General features: G+C 37.0%; 1 protein-coding gene across 2 annotated transcripts in view; it reads right to left on the minus strand.

Moving 5' to 3' along the window:
• Positions 1–22,955, minus strand: part of MLLT3 (MLLT3 super elongation complex subunit) — a 289,812-nt gene that overhangs the window by 46,084 nt on the left and 220,773 nt on the right. For both annotated transcript variants that reach the window (XM_073021651.1, XM_073021652.1), the window contains exon 5: positions 19,878–20,588. In XM_073021651.1, the coding sequence (XP_072877752.1) occupies positions 19,878–20,588 (711 nt within the window). The remainder of the gene's footprint in view (positions 1–19,877; positions 20,589–22,955) is intronic.

Below are 22,955 nucleotides of genomic sequence, written 5' to 3' on the forward strand. Positions count from 1 at the left end.
ATGCTTCTGGGTGCAGGCTGAGACACCAAATACAGAGACCCAAAGGAAAAGGCCCGGGGTTGGGGGCAGTGTTGAGGGACAGGTACCTTGTCCAGAATTAGAATCAAGGTTTCAGGTATTTGCCGCCTATGGAGGCAGGGAGGCAGAGCAGTTCGTCCAATCTGAACACAAAATAAGACACTAGCTGTGCAAAAAGAAGATGAGGAGCAACTTTAAGAAACCCAGCTATGATTCTTCCTACCTAGACACTGAGCCAATTAGTCACCTGGCCCTGAGTTAGAGAATTAACTGTTTAAGGCTACTACATGTCTTAGTTCTGACAGGGCAGTAAGGAGGGGGAATTAATGGATAGTGATAAGGTAACTTAACTCAATATTCCTAATATGTAAATTTGGGGTCCACAAAGGAGACATCATATCTGGGTGTACAACTTTACTACTGGAGGCAAGAACTGATCTACTCAGAATATGGAACTAGTTGTAACTTCCACCACAGAGATACCACCTTTTCTGAGGGTTAGCTTTAGTCACAAAGTGTTAGACACTGACTGTAAGATACACTTTGTAACAAACATGGAACGTTATTTTTAAACTCTTTCTCAGAAAAGATAAGAAAATAAGGAATAAAATGTTAGAGAAAGAGTTTGGAGAAATAAGACTTCCACAAAAGAATGACATGCCAGTAAACAGGAAATCTTGGCTTATTTAAACTTTTTGAAACGGGCCCATTTAAAAAGCTTTGCCCGCGCCCCCTGCCCCAACTTCCTTTTTGATGGAGGGAGGTGTGGGAAGAGGTTTCTGCCCAAGGTGACCCATGTGAGAGAAGGGCAGGTGAAAGAAAAGTCCCACAAGAGTAAGAAAAGGGCCTAATCTCCCCTATGTTCAATGGTCACCACCTGTGAAGCTAACAGTCGGAGGAACTAAACCATAGTGTCTCCCAAGGCAACAGATGGAGCAAATGAATTAGTCACTGCCCTTCCCAGGATGCCAGGCATAAAGCACTTTGGAGGGAAGGTGGTTAAGCAGTGCATCCTGCTGAAACAAACCTGACATCTGCTTAATCTTCTCTCCTGGCCTCCAACTCCATACTGGATATTTCAAATGGGTAACAACTTGAAAGCTCCATGTGGACTTCTCTTTCATTATTATTATTTCAAACGCTAAATGTTATCTACTTAAGGATCTTACTTTGGCTTCATGCCCTGGCAGAAGGCAAGATTTTTTAGCTAATAAGGGCCTGGAGGCTTTACAAGACCACAGGAGTTTTCAAAAATATTCCTACATATTCATAATAGTCAAATTAATAGATCTGATGCCAGATGTAAAGTGGCATTTTATGTGTAGCTTTAAAAGGTACTAATGCAGTAACTTTTAAAGCTACTTTAAAACATGCAGCTATGAATCTAATGCCAAACTGTGTTTCCCTTTCATGTTGGCTATGTGTTTACTGCTCTATAATAAACTCATCAGAAAAAACTTGGCATCTTTCTCCCTGGATAGAAATTTGGCATTCAGGAAAGAAATTTAGGTTAAACACCTTTTAGCTGTCCCTTCAGTAATAATTAAAAGCTTTTCCTTTGAGTTAGTGACATGGTTCACAACCACATATAATGAAAGCAACATAAATCTTTCCTGTGTGGTACATTACATGACCTCCGATAGATTAAAACATGCCAGCCAAGTCTGCACTTTTATAGGCTTTAAGCTGTTGAAGAGCCAACAAAAGTACTGATGGCAGAGCATCAGGTAAACAGGATGAAGGAAGCCATGGGTAACAGCTACACTGTAGAATTTTCTGAATGCAGGATCCTGTGTTCAGGACAGCATAGGCTTGTTGGAGAAAGCAGAATCCCTACCTTTAAAATTCCCAGTTCTAATCAGGAGATGAGATGAAGCATAAAGGCAAAAGTTAACTAATACATATGAATACAGCATCGATAATGGCAATGTCACCTCATCAACAGAAACTATCAACTAAAAGAATAAAACGCCTAATATAAACCATATTTTCAGGGTTTTTTTTGTTTTGTTTTGTTTTGTTTTTTTGTTTTGTTTTGTTTTTTTTTTTTAGATAAAGTCATCTCTTTTAACATCTTGTGAGTAGCACTTTAAATTTTGGGAACTCTTTTACACATATAGTTCCCCTAACAATATGTGAAGTAAGGCACGGAAAGAAGGAAGGAGGGAGGAAGGAAGGAAATTAATTTAGAAATATTCAGATTCTACTAGATTTACAGACTACCAACTATGTGCCAGGTACTTTTTACTACCCTTTGATTCACACAACAATTTTGTGAGCTATTATTCACATATCAGAGATTATAAAATTAAGATTCAAAGTTGTTAATAAGTATTTTGCCTCAGATCACAGAGCTAGTTAAACTGTCAGACCCGGGGGCCCTTTCCCAGGTCTCAAGAGTCTTTTTGGGGTGCTGGTTTTTCAACTGGCTTGTAAAACACAATTTGTGTTCCTCACCAAAATATGGACAATCTGCTTTCCTGGGCCCAAAGTGTTATGGTTCCAAGCAGATTCCTGCACCACCTGGCATATATTTACAGGAGCACACAGGTTCAGAAGGGAAATGTTGGTGGGCGTAGATGCTGTCAAAGCTGACAGAATCTACAAACTCATCTAGAAAGAAATGCATGCAGGAGGTGAGGTATGTATGACACTGTCATTGACAAAATGGAATACTGGAAGAAAGAAAAGGCAAAAAGGGTGTTGTTGCTGGAGTAAGGTTTCTCCTAACTCAAAGATCAAGGAAAAAAGAACCACAATCCAAGGCGAGGCACAATCAAGATTTCTGGCTAGTGGAGCTCTGTCAGGTGAAAGATGCTAGAACTAGTTAAACACACACACATACACACATTTTAAATATTTTACTTTAACTGAAAATTCATAAATACACGTTAATCAACCAATCTTCTGATGCAGAATCAAGCAGTTTTCAGTAGGGTCTGAAAAATACTTCTTACATAAATTACACTCAATGCATTATCTATAATCACCATTTATTAGCAAGAAGCCAGAGACTTGTATAGCTGTTAGAATGCAGGAGTCCTTCTAGAGTGTCATAATTTTTTCCGCCTTGGTGTTTTATACCTTATTTGAAAGCATATTTTTTCAAGGGATTCCCCTTCAGGTTTCAACTTAGTTTTCATAGAAACAATTGCTTTTTGTACATTATTGGTTGCTAAAACATTTAATTAACGTAATTAGAACAACTGATACACATCTTTGGGAACAACTATATTGGGTTCTCAGTAAGTATAACATTCAACTTTTGGGAGCAGAAGTACACAGTATAAGCTAGCACCCACCAGCGACTGGCAACAGTGAGTATGCTTTACAGGCGATTGGAGAGAACTGTTATCAGTGCAGGCTCATTACCTGAGCTTCTTTTGACTGCAGAACATGTAGGGCCCTATAAAAGCCGGGTAGAAGGGCAGCTCTGCAGGACACATCAGCATGCAAATTACAACTTAGGAGATCTCCAGAAGTGAATACAGGAGGCAACCCATCAATCTATATTTACCTAAGTTTTAGGATATCTTAATAGGATTTCAAAGTACATGTGCTGAGGCTACACCTTTCCTTAAGAAGAGAGAAGATGGCTGTGATAACATCTTTCTAAAATGATGACTGCTGTCTTTAGGGCTCATTTCTTTTTCTCTTAATAATCTCAGCCTCCCACAGTGATAAACTATATTTGGGTCTAATTATTGTCTCATAGATGTAACGGCTCTTTTAAAATCACTCTTAGAAATGCTACAGTGTATCCAATGAATATGATTAAAAATATATATATATATTTCCAAATACAAGTGCCAACAAAGACACAACTAAGACCCTAATTTTTTAGGGGAACTAACTTCATCTTCCACATCTTGTTTCTCTCACTATGCTAGTGTTCAATATAACTCTTTTTCACAGTACTTGCCCTTTGTAGTTAGAAACTTATATATTTGCATTTTTTTCATTCATTCTTCTGCATATACAATGAACATTTTTAATTTTTAAAATTTTTGGACAGGGTCTCACTCAGGCTGGAGTGTAGTGGTACAAGGACAGCTCATGCAGTCTTGAACTCCTGGGCTCAAGTAATCCCTCACCTCAGCCTCTCAAGCAGCTGGTGTGTGCCACCACACTCAGCTTACATTTTAGTTTTTTTAGAGAGTCTCCCTTTGTTGCCCAGGCTGGTCTCAAACTCCTGGCTTCAAGCAGTCCTCCTGCCTCGGCTTCTAAAATGTTGGGATTACAGGCATGAACTACATGGCTACAATAAACATTTAATTATATGGTTGTAGTTACTCAGATGTGATGATTTAATAAATATTGAACAGCCAAATTAAGCTTATTAATGTAAAGCTATTCTGTCTTGACAATTATGCAAACCTGAGGAAACAGAAGTTGGGGGAGGTGGGGGAAGCAAGCCCCTTTTACACGGTATACAAGTGGCATTTTACCCGTTCCAATAATTTCAAGAGCACTGTAAACATTAGAGGGGATATAATCATATTTCATGATCACAAAGACAGCAAAAACAAGGTGGCCATATAACTTTCATGTTATCGTGCCTCTGCACAGCCCCTATAGGAAATAGGGAGGCAGAAATTTCTTTCACTGCAACATCCTGTTATTGAAATTTCTCTGAAAACTATTTGCTTTTTTAAAATAGAGAAGCAAATGTTTCGAGATTTTAGACTCTGACATCCCTCTGCTGTCTCAATAAAAGATTAGTTTGTGGTCCTTCCCGCCCCTGTGTTATTTTTGTGGTTTAATAGACTTCATGGTGAAATAAGCTAAAAAAAAAATTCTCTTGTCTTTCTGTTGCAGTTTTCAAGAGCTACACACTCCTTGACTGGCTTATATACTCCAATACAAAGGCAAGGGGCTGCGAGAGCAGGTAAGAGTGAAATCCAATTTATGCAACTTGCTTACTGTGACCTCCAGTTTATCCCAGGATTTTGTTATATAAACTTATTTGCATAAGGGTGGCTTATACCCTGTACTGTGCACCTCTGAGAGGGTCAAGACTTGTCTTGTTTGTACAGGGAGCTCTCTCACTCATGTGACCTGTCTACTCCACCTCCATAAAAAGGACAGACAAAAAATCCCATCTCCAGATTACACAGACATATTTATAGTTAAGACTCCTCGACTAGACAAGCATCAGTGACTTAAGAGAAGTCTTAACTATAAATACATACACATATATTAATACATCTTAGCACTATTTAACTGAATATTTCTTGAGTGCCAATTAAGTGCCAGAGACCATGCAAAGAAGTGTGAGATTAGAAAATTAAGAGACAGAGTCTACCCTCAAAATAGTCCACCGGTCAGGAGAAACACACTTTAACATGAGGGAAAAACAATCATCATCAAAGTATACATAAACTGTATAAATGGTAGATGCACAAAGGAGGGAGGGGTTAGTTGGGGTGTGGCAGATTATTTAGAAAAGCTTCAAAGAATAAGTGAAAGATAACCAGGTCATAAAGGACTAAGGGTAATACACTGGGACATAAAACAGCATGGAACAGTCAAGGAATCATGGTTTGTTAATATTTTAGGATGACTAAAATACCGGGGAGATGAAAGAAAGATAAGGATGAACAGGTCAGACTGGAGAAGGCTTAAAAGTAATACTTAAAAAAATAATTCGAAGCATTTGAAACTGTTGGAGGCTGCTAGGGAACCAAAGTCATTCTTTTGAAACAAATAAATGGAAAGAATCAAGCACTGTGTTTTATTTTTCTATACAAACTACTGCTGGTTTGGGGGGAAAAAAGTAGATAAGGGGCAGTTTCTTTTTATAGATGAACTCCGGGAGATAAATGAAGAAACAATGATGGAACAAAAATGTCAGCATTTCACAACCCCTAATGAATTAACACTTACAGCAATGAGCATCAGTAGCTGCTAACATCATAAAAAAAGAGATAACCTTACATTATAGGCCTCCTAATGAAAGAATATAATCTACCCATGAAATGGTCTGGCCCAGAAAAACAAAACTAAAACAAACAAAAAAACCTAACATGACTCTGACCATGATTCTAACTTTGACTACTGACTTACAGAAAATACACCATGAAGATACTGTCAACAAAACCCAAAACCAGAAATTCTATGACAACCAAGTTTTTCTCCTCTTGTACCTTCATGTGAAAAAAGAGAGATGAGGGAGAACCTATAGATTAAAGAAATGTAATACTTTTACAAATTGCAAGATGTGAACTTTATTTAGATTTCAATTCAAACAAAACATAGAGAAAAAGAAACTTATGACATTTTGATTCCATTGGAAATTTGTCCAGTGGCTAGATATTTGATGATATTAAGACTCAACTAATTACTTTAGATGTGATCATGGTATTTAGTTCTGTTTTTAAAAAAGTCCTTATCTTTTAGAGACTCATATTAAAATATTTATAAGTGAAATAATATGTCTTGGATCTTATTAAAAATCATACCAGGCTAGGAGAAGATGGCACTACAGATGAAACAAAACTGACCATCCATTAATAATTATTGAAGCTGAGTGATGGTCCATGGAGGGTTTACTATTTTGTGTATTTCATGTATACTTGAAAATCTTCATAATGAAGGATTACAAAAAGGAAAGAAAAAAAAACATGTTGAAGAGAATTTGGTGCTTAGTCCATAGTTTTGAAACTAAGGAATGTTTCATTAAAATGCCAATTGTGAAGATAATATTTTGAAAGTGACCCATAGCACCATCATTTTAACTAACTGATTTATATCCTTTCGCATACTTTCTTCTAGAATTTGTATTTTAGAAAGTTTTGTAGAGAAGAACCTGAGAAAGGAAAGAGATAGGAGATAGGAAGAACAACTCAAAATCTCCAACCTCAACTGAGTTAATGTGATGAGAATCCAAACCAAGCGCTGAATAGAAGCAGGAGGAGGAGAAAAAGGGAGAGTCACAGATATTTTTGGAGCAAACCTGATAAGAAACCATAACCAAATGAAATAAGATATGAGGGAAAAGAAATAATTTTCATAGCATCAATCACTACCTAAAATTATAGATTTCCTCTTACATGAAGGTAAAGCTCTGCTCCTATCTTAAGCACTGTATTATCTCCAGTGCCCAATAACCCATAATAGACAGTATTTTTTGAAAAAATATGTTTAATAATAACTGATATTTCTAATTTAGGTTAATAAAAATAGGCAGAATATATATTTACCTAATTAGAAAACACAGGAAGGTGTTTTGGGATAATGGGTACAGCTAAATCAGTTAGGGAGTATGCCCACCTGGTAGTAATGTATATATGAATTAACATCGTTTTTTTCATTAAATGAGAAACCCAGTATGATAGACAGGATCAGCATGGCAGCTCTACAAGGTCAAGAATCAGGAATCCAGTCTCTTCCTGTTTTTGTGTTCCTCCATACTTTGTGTATGCTTCTAACAATGTGGCAGCTACAGCACCAGCCATCACTTCCAAGTTCCAGGCAAGAAGCAGAAGAAGGAAAGACAAAAATGGTACAAGCCAGGTGAGTCAGCTTCTTTTTAAGGAACTTCCCTGTAATTACTACCTAGTAACTGCCATTTATATCTCATTAGCCAGATTCAGTCACAGAATAATGTCTAACTGCAAGGAAAGCTGGGGAAATTTTTTTGTTAGGCATATTACTGCTCTAATAAAATGAAAATTATGTTAGTTAGAAGAAGAGGATAATGGATATTAAATAGATAACTAGCAGTGTCTGCAAGAGATACTTTAGAATATGTTGTAACTGGGTATCTGTTCTATTTCCAGTACCTATTGATCAGAATTGTCCAATTGGTAGCTTTTGAGAATAGTTGGTGTTGAAGAATATATAAAAAATATATTGGTAACAGGTGATTGTCTAGGGACCAACTATATAATAGAAAAGGAGAAACTCAGAATGGCTAACTTAATGGTGGTAGAGGAAGGTCAGCAGGTAAAGACGACTCACACAGAGTGAGATCAAGGTAGGTATAATAGAGTCAAGGAATCAAGCAAAAAGTAAGTCAAAAGTGCCAGTAAGGTCAAAGTCAATGCTCAGGAGATGGTTTCTACATTAGGATCTGGAAGGCACTAGTGAACTTTTCCAGTGGTAGTTTTAAGTACAGTTTCAAGAGCAAAAACCAGACCACAATGGGCTGAGGAATAAGGGAGCTTTTGAGATGTCCATCAGAGAAAGAAAGGAAATGAAGGCGCCATAATCTAAAAAGCACCAGAGTTCACTGGAAAGTTATAGGGAGGTATGTTTGCTCTGAAGGATGACTCGTTATATTTGTAGATAGACTAAGGAGGACCATCCAGGACAGAGTCAGATACTGAAGAACCTAGAGGGTGGAAGAGAGGAGGATTTGGGTTTTGTCCGCTGAGAACAGCAGTTTGTCCAAGTAAAGGCTTCATTTACACTGGAGTTTTTAAAACCTCTTTCCATGTTTTTATTATGAAACAATACTAAGACTTTTGATTTGCCAGATACCTAAATGTGTCATTTTCTGTTTTGCCTAGTGATTTTTTTTCCCCCTTAAATACATCAAGTCATGATTATTCTGGTTGGCAATACCCCAGAGACAATAAAGGATGACCAGGACACAAAGTCTATCAAATTTCTCACCAATTAACTTCCATAACACCCTTTGGGACTTACACCCTACCCTTTTTTAGACAAGACATGAAGCACTGCAGGTGGAATTCAGCTGGGGATATGAAATATGAGGTTCATTCATTCAACATAGGGGCACAGGCTGAGATGCAGGACCAAGAGGTCACATTGGTCATATGCTTGACAGGCTTAAGTAAGTGTGTAAGGGCTAGTTTTTAGATGGTAAAAACTCACTAGGAACCACTTTAAAATGTTCTAGAGGAGGAGAGTTTGGGAAAGTCAGTGATGGATGTGCGAATCACTGCAAACTGGAAATGATCTATAATGGCATGCCAATTGAGGGCCTGCATCCTAGGGCTCCCTTTTTTAAAAAAAAAAAACAATGAGACCCCTAGGATCTTGGGCAAGTTATTAAACTTGGCTTCCAGTTCTCTTCTGCAAAATTCAAGTTGTTGAATGAGATTTCTGAAGTTTCTTGTTCTAAAAACTCTATGATTATCTAAATCATGAAATAAATGCTGTATGAAACTGTATGTGATTTCTAAACTTGTTCTTAAACCTTCAAAAAGAGTACCTACGCCTTGAGAGGTTTTCTAAATAGAGAAGAGAGACCACAGAGCTGTTAATGTATCTACAGGCCCAATGAAGATAAAGAGATGGGTGGCATATAACACACAACCTCCCTCCTTCAAGTCTTGTTTTTTTTGGAGGAGGCAAACTATGAGGCTCATTGGTTTATTATACAAAACACAGAGGACTCCGCATGACTTATCTTTAAAGGGGAGGAAGTGACTTGCTACAAGTCTCTGAAAGCTGGTGGACAATGACAGCAGGCTTGGTAAACAACAGTAAACGTGCTAGCCCTGTCTGATTCTTAACTAAGATCATCAGACAACCTAGCACTTTAAAATAACCCACCACAAGATAAACAAGTCTGAGGCTCACTTTAAATTAAAATAATGCTGCAAAATAATGTGAACTAGAAGGACACTTGAAAATAGAGTGAATACTTTATATTACTAAAAAGCATTAGGTTATCTTGAGTAGAATTTATTAGATATTAAACTTTTTATTGTTTTTCAGAAACAGTATCTCACTCACATTGACCAGGCTGGAGTATAGTAGCACAATCATGGCTCACTGCAGCCTCAACTTCCTGGGCTCAGACAATTCTCCCACCTCAGCCTCCCAAGTAGCCAGGACTACAGGTATGAACCACCACACCCGGCTAATTTTTGTATTTTTTTGTAGAGATGAGGTTTCTCCATGTTGCCCAGACTGGTCTTGAACTCCTAGACTCAAGCTATCCACTCACCTTAGCCTCCCAAAGTGCTGGGATTATAGGTGTGAGCCACCGCGCCCAGTCAGATACTAGGGTGGACTTTGAGAAAGACTCTGCTTTTATTCCCAGTAAAATGAAGGGTTAGGCCAAATAGGAAATGATGTTTTAGAAATATATGAAGGAATAAAAACACATTCTGTGGGCATGTATTATAAATTGCTAGGTTCCTAGACTGTAGCTTTGCCTCCCAATCTTTACAAGAACCCCTGCCAACATAAGGTCTTCACAGAATGCAGTTCATAAAATTACCAAACAAAAGCTGTCTTCATCTATGACATCATTAATATTTTGCTTGAACTAATACCTGAATGGCAATTTGCATCTATAATAAGGTGAGTATTATTGATTATTAAATCCACATTTTATAGTTCTCTACTATTAAGCTAAACCTGTTTAGTTTTAGTTTTTGTTTTTGAAACGGTCTCACTCTGCTGCCTATGCTGGAGTGCAGTGATGTGATCATAGCTCACTGTAGCCTAGAACTCCTGAGTTCAAGCAATCCTTCTGCCTCAGTCTCTTGAGTGGCTAGGAGCACAGGCGTGCACCACCACACCCAGCTAATTTTTAAATTTTTTTGTGGAGACATGGTCTCGCTATGTTGCCCAGGCTGGTCTTGAACTCCTGGCTTCAAGCAATCCTCCTACCATGGCCTCCCAAAGCACTGGGATTATACGCGTCAGCCACTGTGCCCAGCCTGTCTAGTCTTTTTATTCCAAGTGTAGACTCTTGTACTATACTTCCTGGACCACTCCTACTGAGCCCACAAAGATAACTGACTGGTCAGGTAAGGCTATGTTCCAGGACACAGAAGCCCTACCTTCCTTCCTCAGATCCTTCATGAGTGCGAGCTTTATTTCTTTTATTATAATGTTTTTTCTGACATAATCTACTTGGAGATGCATGAATGCAACCTTTAGAAAACACAATATAATATCAATACAATAGGTGGGAGCCCTCATAGTAACACTGGCCATGTCCTTGGCCCTAGAAATGAGATATATGAAACAACCTAATAAGATACTACATTACGGAAAAGTTCCCTTAGACAGTCTAAGGTACCACAGCTTTTCAGTACTTTCTGCAATTCTGCTTCTCGGAAAATGACATTAGGTTATATAAAGCAAGACTCAATCAGCATTTTAGAAATCATGCCAGAGTCTCCTCTGCATCCATTACTCACACCCAAGTTTCCAAGTACTGTGGCTACATTTTATTTCTTAGTCTTCCCTTTTCTCCGGAATGTGGCATCACTACCAGATGGTCAGAGGATGTCAGATGATGGGAAAGTTAACATTACTAAATTTTATGTTCTCAAAAACGTTTAGTCAATATTACAGTGGTTTTAATTCAACATGACTTCCCTCTGAACAAGCTTTAGTCAGTGGTACAATACAAGAAGCATGAATTTTGACATTTTTCAGACCTGGATTCGAATTCTTGCTCTGTCACTTCCACACCTGTAAGATGAGAACAAAAGCTATCTTACCTAGTGTATAGATTAAGAATATATAAAATAAAAGAGTCCTGCACATGTCTACCATGGAGGGAGGAGAGTTCAATAAGGCTTCTTTCGTTCCCAATAAACTCGTTTGATAAATTAACTGCAGGAATTTATTTATGAGATTCTTCTTCATTCTCAGAGAGGACAACACAAACTATTTACACAATTTGTCATCATTTTTTTTTTTTTCCAAGTTGTTTCCTCTTATCAAGAATGCCTTCTGGTCAGGTGTGGTGGCTCATGTCTGTAATCCCAGCACGTTGGGAGGCCGAGGAGGGTGGATCCCTGATGTCAGGAGTTTGAGACCAGCCTGGCCAACATGGTGAAACCCCGTCTCTATTAAAAATACAAAAATTAGCAGGGCATGGCGGTGCACACCTGTGGTTCCAGCTACTCAGGAGGCTGAGGCTGGAGAATTGCTTGAACCCAGGAGGCAGAGACTGCAGTGAGCCGAGATTGCACCACTGCAATCCAGCCTGGAGAATAGAGCGAGACTCCACCTAAAAAAAAAAAATAAAATAAAAAAATAAAAGAAAGAAAGAAAAAGAAAAAAAGCCTTCTCCTGTAGCCCCAGCAGCTACCTGGGAGGCTGAGGCAGAAGGATCACTAAAGTCCAGGAGCTTGAGACCAGTCTGGGCCATATAGTGAGACCCTGTCTCAAAAACAAATAGAAAGTCTTCTCCCACTGACCCCACACCCTCATCTCTACTAATTCATGCCTCTTTCCTTCAAAGACCAGCTTAAATTCTAACTTTGTACTATCTGCACCACCTAATGCAGTGCCCGTACATAGGAAGTACCTACCGCATACATATTTTTAAGTTTTACTGAACATCATTAATCAAAGAATATTACAATCCATTAAACACATCTAGAAGAAAGTGTTTTTAGTAACTTAAAGTGACATGATGGTTTATCATACTTAAAAAACATAGGAGGGTCACATAATAAAGCAAAGGTCAGCAATTTATTTATTTTTTTATTTTTTTATTTTTTTTGAGACGGAGTCTCGCTCTGTCGCCCAGGCTGGAGTGCAGTGGCCGGATCTCAGTTCACTGCAAGCTCCGCCTCCCGGGTTTATGCCATTCTCCTGCCTCAGCCTCCCGAGTAGCTGGGACTACAGGCGCCTGCCACCTCGCCTGGCTAGTTTTTTGTATTTTTTTTTTTTTAGTAGAGACGGGGTTTCACCGTGTTAGCCAGGATGGTCTCGATCTCCTGACCTCGTGATCCGCCCGTCTCGGCCTCCCAAAGTGCAGCAATTTATTTTTTAAAAACCAGTACTATGATTCTAAGCACTGAGGTCTCAAACCAGGGGCACTCTAGTAATTTATTTCTTTCTCTACTTATTTAAAGTAATATCTGAGGCCCCCATATATGTATTTTCCTTCTATGACCATGAAAGGCAAGAAAATTACCTTTTCTGTGTCACAGATTCTGAATATTTCTTCCTATCCCTGTACTCCCACATCCCTAACCTCTATATTTTCAGAATTCAAAGATAAAAAGTGTTGTCTTCAAACATTTTAGTAAATGCTTCTCCATTTTATCCTGCTTAATAGAAGGATCTTTGACTTTATCTGGGAATATATCACTGCACAATCACCTTTGGTGACCTAAGGAAGCCGCTTAGGGGTGATTTTTCTTTGTGGACCTTGACACTGCTTGCAAAGTTTACAGTCATAAATTGTAACCCACTGAGAACAATTTCTCAAACTTGGTTAAATAAGTACATAGACACTAAAAGAAAACAACCCTCTACTCCTACCACTGCATTATCTTGTCTCCTAATTCAAAGAAAGCACAGCCTACATTTTGAATAACTTAGAGAGGTTGTAACATGAATTTACAAAATTTAACTAGAAAATTCAGAAAGGAGTCTCCAAACTGGAGGACACCATTTGTTATTTGGTGGCATCTTCTGGGAAAGGTTGATATTGCAGCTCAGCTCTGTGAAACATAAATTTTCTTGCAAAAGCACATGGGAAAAACTCTGGAGACAGAAAAATAATCCTGATATAGTATAATAAGGTATAATCTAGACCCAAGAGAGTCAGTTTTATTTTAAGTGAGGACATATAAGAAGCTAGAGGCTCCTGGATGTTTCATAGCTCTTCCCTCAATCCTGGCTGTGCATGCCAAATCCACCTATGAGGACAACCTGTCACCTCCTGAAGGCCACTGGTAAAGCCCAAACCAATAGGTCAAAGAAACAGGATTCATATGGGGGACAATATGAGATATTGAAGGCTTTCCCAGAAGCACTGCCAACTTCATGAAGCACACCTCTACAATTTTAGTAAGAATCCAAGGAAGAATAAGATTTGTTTTATCACCAACCTCCTCTTAGGTAGGTACGCTACCTACCAAGTGGGTTCAAATCCTAGCTCCATCACTTTTAAAGATGGCAACCTTGGGGAAGATTCTTCGTCTTGGAGCCTCAGCTTCCTCATCTATAAAATGGCAATAATAATAATAATATCTATTTTACAGGGCTGTCTTGAAGGGTGAGAGAGTGAAATCAGGTTAAGTACATAGAAGGGTGACTAACACAGGCTAAACACTCAAGTTTAGCTATGGCTATAAGGCATCTCTGTGGTATGGTAAAGCTAGTCTTGCAAAGGCCATGTTGAGTCCCATTGTTGGCTTTATGTCTAAAAATGACAAATGGGATAATTCCATCAAATGCCTAGGTCATAAAGCAAGAAACAATAATGCATTGAATAGGTGATGCAGCTCTCTTCAAGAAGGCTCACAGAATTTATTGGAAGAGAGATTCTGGCTCAATACATGTGAGTGGAAATGCTGAGTTTTACCAATTGTTGATGACAACCAGCTCTGCAAAGATAGAGCCCCTGTGTATTCACAACTGTCTGCTATCCAAGGGCTTCTAAGGAATTACTTAATTTAAGAACTGAGATACCACACTGGGCCTAGTATGTACTGAAACAAGGAAACAAAAAGGCCTCTAACTGTTTTTTTTTTTTTAATCTCCTTTTTAACTGCTTTTTTCAAATAAACCAGGAATATGGATGAATAAATGAACAGTTGGTTGGCGAGGCTGCCTCCTCCTCAGTGTGTTCACGCCCAATACAGACAAAAAAAAAAAAAAAAAGTGTTAGAAAATAGGGACAGGTGAAATATCTCCATGCACCCAACAAAGTTAACTTTTGTTCGGTAATTTTAATTAATGTTCCACATTGAGCAGAATTTACCAGAGGAAGAACTGTAACCCTTCAGGTATTTTTACCTCCAGTTATAAAACACAGAAAACAGGAGCCTCCAATGAGAACCTGCCCCCTGGAGAGTTGGGGCAGCCCTTTAATGAATGGCCTCTCCAGCTGCTCCCTCACCATACTTACAGACTTTACAGCTCTTGCATGTGCTGGAATTACAAGTCATTAAAAAGCCACTTTGAAAACACAATAAAGACCTTCTTCTCTGACTGCAACAACCTTCCATCACATAAAAACCTAAGGCCAATGCTTCAACAGCAGGACATTTACTACCAGATCCAGACAGTTTAAGCAGGGCAATGAACAGGGTGGGGTGGGAGGAAATGAGAAACAACAAAAGAAGGGAAGTTTTTTTTTTTCCTTCTTCCTTTTTTTCTTTTTGAAAGAAATTTCTGGTAAGGTGGTTTAAAGCATTTATCCTTTATCGGAATCACCCTTGGGAAAAATGCTGCCATCTGATGAGATTTTGTTTTTCTCCTTCAAGAAGGTTTTCTCCAAGAAAACCTCTTGGTAAGCTCAAACTATCAAAAGACATGACTCTCTTCTCACACTGCAGGCTGAAGGTTGTAACATTTTACCAAATGTAATTTGTTCATTTTCAGGGAAAGATCATTAAAACTTTTTACTCCTTCACTTTAAAATTATGATTAAATCCTTAAAGTAAGGGAAGAAAGAGGAAGGCAATGATAAGAACATTACTACCATAACTGAATGTGATCATATGCGGTTATTTCAATTTTCATTTACTGTTTTTTTCCTCCTCTGCTGTGAATACCAAACTTCTTCATATCACAAGACAAGATCAACTCTATACACTTCTCTTCAGGAGCAAGATTACACAAAAAACGAAAACAGAGGAATTACAGAAGAGGTGAAAGACAGTTGTTGTTTTCCCTATTATCAACTAAAGTTTAAGCAGGTTAATAAAAAACACAGTTATAAACCTTTACTTGACACTGATACACTCCCTTTGCAACTGTCAGTGTCAGTCACCACTTACCTACTAAACAGTAAGTATAGTGGAACATTATGTACCCCAAAGAGATGAACTCCTAAACCAAGAACCACTGTACTGTAATGCAAATGGCCTCAGTTCTTGAATATAAAATATTCTTAACAAAAACATTCCCCTATCATGCTTTCTGTATTTGTTAAATGCTCACCCACTGTAACACAGTCCTTCTGCCTCTCCACCTTATCCGAGCCCCTACCAAATTCTTCTGTAGGGGAAAATTATTGACAAAGTTTCATGTGACAGTATTAGATCTCTTTATGAGAAACATTTCAATAATCACAAAATGTATTTTAAAATTATTCTTTCAGTTATATTAACAGTAACTCAAAGACAAAACATTTCTTAGGATATTTTAACAGTAACAGCAAAAAACAAAAATGAAAAAACAAAAACCTACCAAGTGCCTACCCAATGCAGTACATGGCATGTTCTTCTTCTTTATCTCATTTAATTAAAGAGCTGAAAGATCTGAGAAACTTTGGCTTATCTTTCAGCTTAAAACTTAGCCTTTTTATCTTGTATTTTTACACTGATCATGTAACAGAAACATATCAACATCAAGACCACATACCCTGTGATGACAAAATCCAGAGCAAAGTGACAAAAGACAAAATTCAAAACAAAGTGGCTTAGAGTACCAAGTATTGCAGCATATAAACCCATACCCTTGAAAAAGGACACCCGAGTTCTGCAGTATTTTTGAATATCAAAAAATCTCTTTCAAAGCTACAGGTTATATAGGTTCCCAGAAGTCAAGTCATACATAGCAATAGCTAACTAACATTTTTTTGACTAGTGTGTTAACTGTTTCACCTAGATTGATTTATCAAATTTTCATAATAATCCTACAAAGAAGATACTATTATGATCTCCATTTTACAAAAGAGGAAACTAAGAAACAGAGAAAGTTAAATTATTTGCCCAAGATCACTGGTGACAATGAAATTTAAAATAGCCTATCTGACACCAGACGGCAGAATTCTAGTTACCTATCTACCTACCTTTCACTTATCAACAAATAAGTGATCGAGCCCTCAAACACCACCAGACAGACTTACAAACCATGAATGTCCAACTTCTTTCTCTCTTCTCACATACAAAGCATACAAAAATCTTACCAAAAAGAACCGTATCAATTAATAATCTAAGCTTCCTAAGCCATCTTAATACTATTCACATTTTTATATAAAACCTGAGTCAAATTTGATTCTAGAAAAGGTTCTTTAAAATGTTCATCTTTTTAACAATAAGACCTATACTGAGGTGAGATGTTTTCTTTATAGACATACTAGACAAATAATCATCCACCCCAGCCTTCCTCATTCTTCAAACTCTTCTGATTTAATTGTGTCTTTTTTCTGTTTCCAAAGTCCAAGATCTCTGCCCATTATATCTAAAATCACCCACCACCCCATGTCCCACAAATGAATACAAATCTGGCTCATATTCAAATAATAAAGCTGGAAAGGACCTTAGAGAGATCAGCTCATCTAATCACACTTACTCAGAGGCAGACACAAAACCAGGACAATGTGCACAGTCCCCCTGAAGCTGGGCCTGCCCCAACCTACCAAGTCAATTACTGGCCAAGGTTACAGCGGATACTTGTAATGGAGAGCACCAGCAGTCCATAGGAGTCCATAGCTTAGTGCTCTCCATTACAAGTGTCCCCTGTTCCTTTTGTCTTGCTGGCAGGAGGGACGCCAGGTAGGAGACAGTCCAAACAAAGGCTATCTTTTCTACTGGATAAATGGAATTTCAATTCTCTCTTACCTTCCTTTGCTCATAGAAAGGTCTTTGGGTTCATGGTTTACATGACACCACTTTTGTTAATTCTCTTTTGTTATGCTACCTACTTTTCAAGTATTGAACTAATAGCAACAACAATAAAAGCATCACTAGTACCAGAAGACTAATAAGGAAAGTACGGTTGTTGGGTTTTATACACAAATAATACCTGAAAGTCTTTATAGGCTTTCTCTGCAATGCTATGCAGAGTACATTACAAAAACTACTGTTGTAATCACTGGATTTGTGGCTCTAATATGTCATATACCATTTTGAAAATTTACTACCTACTGTAAAGTTTTCCAATTATAACTCTTCATTCCAGAAGACTTTTCAAGGTATACCTTTGAATAAACACATCAAATTGAACAAGAATTTTATTAAAAGAAAGACATACTTTACAAATCATATATAAATGAGAGGGAGCAAGAGGCAGATAAAAGGAGAATAAACAAAGTTACCTAAAGAGAAAGACCATCTGTGACAGTTTCATGTAGAAAGAGCTTTCAGTGGTGCCTTATGAATGCCATTTGGTCTTCTCATAAATCGGCAAACATTCTAAAAAGGTGCCTTTTAAAATTTTGACCACTATAAGAAACACACACACCCTCTCTGAAATAAAATTTTCATAAGCCATTACTTGCCCATACTAATTATAATGTTTTCTGATTTTTTTAATGCTAGCAATATGTTAATTTATTTCATAGCTCACCAGTGAATCACAACCCATGATTTGAAAACCTCTATACTGGAAGAATTGCAAAGTGTCAGAATATAAAAAGACAAAGCTGCTAAATGTGACAATTTTGATAGACTAGTTAATCACAACCCAAAAGCATTTCAGGGTGATTCGAGACAAAAGTCAAACACACAAAAAAAGGTCCAAGTAACATCTGCATTAAGAATAAGTTTCAAATTAAGAGGAAAGGTAAGAAGCAAAGAAAGAAAAATAGATAATTGAGATATTGGAACGAACATACTCAACTCTCATCTCCATTCCACAAACTATGACTATAAAGCCTTTACCAAATACTGGAACAAATTTTCCCAGCGTCCAGTATTTTATATGCTACTGTCCTAATCTGATCTTCTACTAAAATTTTGAGATTAGCTATAGAGAGTAGGGAGGTCTGTGGACCACTGGGGATCAGTGTCAGCACCATGTCCTGACCCTGACTGGCTTTCTACCCAGAACAGTGCAAACCCGGGACAGCAAATCTGCTACTACAGCCTTCTAGCCTTTGCCAGCATTTAAACTAGAGACATCTGTGGGCAGCCCAAGGGACAGAAAGAAAAGTATTCTAAGATTGCCAGTAATTTTTTAGCCAGATAGCTTCCTTGACCACTGCCTGGAAATACGGTCAAGCCAATGTAAGGAGATTATTGGGACTGATCATTACTAATAAGTAACTGAAAAAAGGCCAAAATTAGAAAAAATACGAAAGTAAGGAGATAACTTCAAAGTAATGTTTATTCTTCAAAAACATTATCAAATACTTTTGAATTAGTAACAACCCTGTCACTAGAAGCGTTAAGGTTTATTACAGAGGTTAAAATAGATAATCGGAAAATCCCTTCCACTGCTGAAAATCTGTAATTATAAGTTTAAACCCCAATATCAAAAAACACCTTTTGGGGTATTAGATGGTCAGATGCTCTCTTAGGCCTCCACAAAGGATAATCCTACAGATCAGCAAAAACTTGTAGTGAAGATCACATACCCCACCCCTTCCAAATCAGTGGCTAAACAATCAAGAAAAAAATTAAATATTCTCTTTTCAAAATACTACTGCCAGGTTTTACAGGTATACACAAATGTTAAAATTTATCAAATTATACATTTTAAATATGTGTAGTATATTGTTACATCATTTTGCCTCAATAAAACTGGTTTAAAAAAATACTGTCACCAGCCTTCTATCAACATAAACATGCCACTTCATTCCAATGATCAAAACACCAACATTATAGCCCTAATATTTTCTAAGTTTCTCTTTTAAATTTATTTTCCCTTGTATTCAAGTCTTATTATATTCTTCTCATTTTCCTAAGTCATCACTCATTGGAAAGCACAGATACCAAGCTTTGATGAGCACCGAAATTTTCTGCTGCTATTCAAATGACCCATTATTATGCTATGGAAAGATCTTTCCTTTAACAACTTAAGTAACAGCCTAAAAATCTGCAGATTCCTTAATGACTTCATTTCCTCCTTCCCATTAATTAAGGAAATGCATTTCTAGGCCAGATCTACCCCTGTGCTACCACTTTATGGTTCAGCATTCATTTTCTTCCCCCATTCTTTATCACAAAGCTATCTGAAATAAAATCTGAAAATAAGGGAAAGGAAGAAAGCCAATAAGAACTACTCACATCAGATTTAGAGGATATATTCTCCTCCACATCTGAATCATTGGGATCCACAATATCATCAAATGGCGGTAATGTTGATTTCTTCTTCTCTGTTGTCTCACTTTCAATTTTGACCTTTCCCATCTTGACATGAGATTTATCTTTTATCTGTTTTTTGTCAGCAGAACAAGTGAGTATCAGTGGTGGTGCGCTAGAAAAACTTTTAAATAAAGCCTCTGAGCTACTCTTTTTCCTTTTTTTGGCTGAGAGTTCTTCAGAATCTGAAATGGGTGGCCTTTTACTAGGAGCCTTCTTATCTTGTCCACTGGTGATGGTGAGTAAATTACTGTCTGGTTTTGGCTCTTTTGACATGGGTTTAGGTTCCTTGAAGGCCATCTTAGGAACTATTTTCTCTTCTTTCAGTGGTTTATTTTCTTTGGGTTTCTTAGAGGATTCTTTGGAAGATTTGTTGTGATCCCTGGAAGGTTCTTTGAAGGCACTTTTATGTTCTCTGGAGTCTTTAGAAGGTTTTTCCTTGTGCTCCTTCATTAATTTGTGAGGCTTTGAAAAACTGGTACTACTGCTGCTGCTGCTGCTGCTACTGCTGCTGCTGCTGCTGCTGCTGCTGCTGCTGCTACTGCTGCTGCTGCTACTGCTGCTGCTGCTGCTGCTGCTGCTGCTGCTACTGCTGCTGCTGCTGCTGCTGCTGGTATGAATACTCCTATTAGGGTCCTGCAAAAAGGGGAGAAGAAAATGAAACTCTCAAAACTAAATAGCAATGAAGAGTCAAAAGAGAGCTACATAAAATGATCCTTCTTTTATTGCTCTCAAGCTATCATTAAAATACCAAAAATATTTTAATATAAACCAAAAACCACAATATAACAGGTGAGAATAGTGTATGCGAGAAACACAGTGACAGTAGGTTATTATCAAAGAATGTAATGAGGAAAGCTGTTTTCTTAATCATTTGAAGCATGGAGTTTTAAAACATTTCGATTCGACAAATGTTAACTGCTGCTTGTCCAAGAAGATACAAGGATGAATAAGACATGGCCCCCACTCTTAATAACTATGACGTATCTAAGATTGATAGTTGTCGACAACCAAAAGAAGGGAACTATTTAATTCTGTTGGGAGCATAGGGCGAAGAATAGTTCAAAAATTCATAAAGAAGTAACATCTGAATTAGGTCCTGGAGGATAAACAGGTAATTACTAGAATGAAAAGAATGGAAAAGTACTTAAGAGACCAAGGACCAGAATAAACTAAAACAACAGGGAGCATTTGGGGAACACCACCCAGCTATAGAACAAGATTGAGAAGGAGGCAGAAAAATAGCCCAGCTTCACATAGTAAGGTCAGATTACATTAAATTTCAAATGGCTTTGCAATATAAGGAATCATAAAACCCCCCAAAAGAAATAAAGTAATTCTCAATTTGAGATAAAAAGCAATTATTTTTATGCTGTACAAAATTTCATCAATTAAGAACTATATCTCTCACCCACTAGGAAAAAAATAAAAGGAAGTTAATAGAACAAAGATTTCACCTAACCATCAAATGGACTAGAAAGTCTTTAGCAATTACTGTGTTATGATCATGAGAAAAGAGGTAATAACTGCCTATTTCATTTTAAATGTGATCAATTTTTCCACTCACATAAACACATCAGAATATATAACCTATATATAATCTCTCTGTTTAGGAACAAAATCTAAGTCCATACTTACCATATTTGTGAACCTCTACCATTAATAGTAAGAATAAGAAACAGAGTAGATCCTGGACATGCAAAAATCCACATCAATACTAAAAGAAGAGCTCTTTCTTGCTTACTTCCACCTCCTAATGGAACCAAAGACAAATAAATGTCCAAATTTTCAACTAGAATTTACACCTTCAGGCTTGCTTATTATCTTTCACCTCTAACTTACCCACTTAAGCCCAATGATACGTAAACCAATCCTATGTCCCTTAAATATCTAGCATGACACAGGACAGTAAGCAAGCAGGGGCTATGCTTTTCACTAAAATGAACAATCTACTTATTGGGTCTATGCAAAAACAAAACAATGAAAAATATATACATAGGTACATGTATAAGAATCACAAACTAATATCCAAATGAAAACTTATTGTTCTATATTAGTAGAAATATATTTTTTGGTTTCTTAATACATTTTTTTGTCTTATTTGCTCAACAACAAAATGACACATAACAAAATTATTCCATTTATTTCCTGGAGTGGTTTCAAAATTCTAAAATGGATGAAGTTACTAAGCAAAGACTTGTTTTTATGCATCAAATTAGATAATTCCTTAGAAAACATCATAATCTGAGATTTAAAAGGAAAATTCTAAAGATAGGATTCATATTACTGAAACTTCATTATTTTATAAATTCTATTACAAGACATTTCCTGTCATGTTAAGCAATACTATGAATAATTAAAATAAAGTATAATGGACAAATTAAATTAAGGAAGAACATTTTGAAATCTAATATCCTTGAGTTTTTTTCAACTGGCTTGTTGACCCACTGAATTTTGAAAATTTGCAGTCAGTATTCTAATGATGGCTCTAGAATACTCAAGTATCGCTGTTTAATATTCAACCTATATGAAGTATTATATACATATTTTGTAAATAAGTTTTAAAAGCATATAATTTTTAACCTACCAACATATCTCTAATGTTAAGTATTAAAAAACAGCAATATTCTAGTACCAGGAAGGAAAATAAAACTTCTGTATAGGTCCTTCCATGATGTTTTTTTAAAATCCTTCTTTAGAACAAACTGGAATTCTTAAATTTATGGTACACATTAGTATCTGACGCAGCTTTTTGTGTCATAAAAAAGTTAAGTTCCTTTTTTAATTACATTCATATAATGCTAGGTACAAAACTCTAGAAATACATCTTTTTATAATGTTTTACTTCTCATGTTGGTTCGGGTATTGAATGTCTACTGTTACCTTTTTATCCACTCAACAAATCTTGGTATAAGCAAGTGACCCAGACATCTTGTTCCTTCCTTTTTTGTAATTACCACCTCAAGAATCTTTAAGCTAAGAGAACAAAAGTTATGAGGACAA

The sequence above is a fragment of the Chlorocebus sabaeus genome, chromosome 12, assembly GCF_047675955.1.
Source record: "Chlorocebus sabaeus isolate Y175 chromosome 12, mChlSab1.0.hap1, whole genome shotgun sequence".
Classification (NCBI taxonomy): domain Eukaryota; kingdom Metazoa; phylum Chordata; class Mammalia; order Primates; family Cercopithecidae; genus Chlorocebus; species Chlorocebus sabaeus.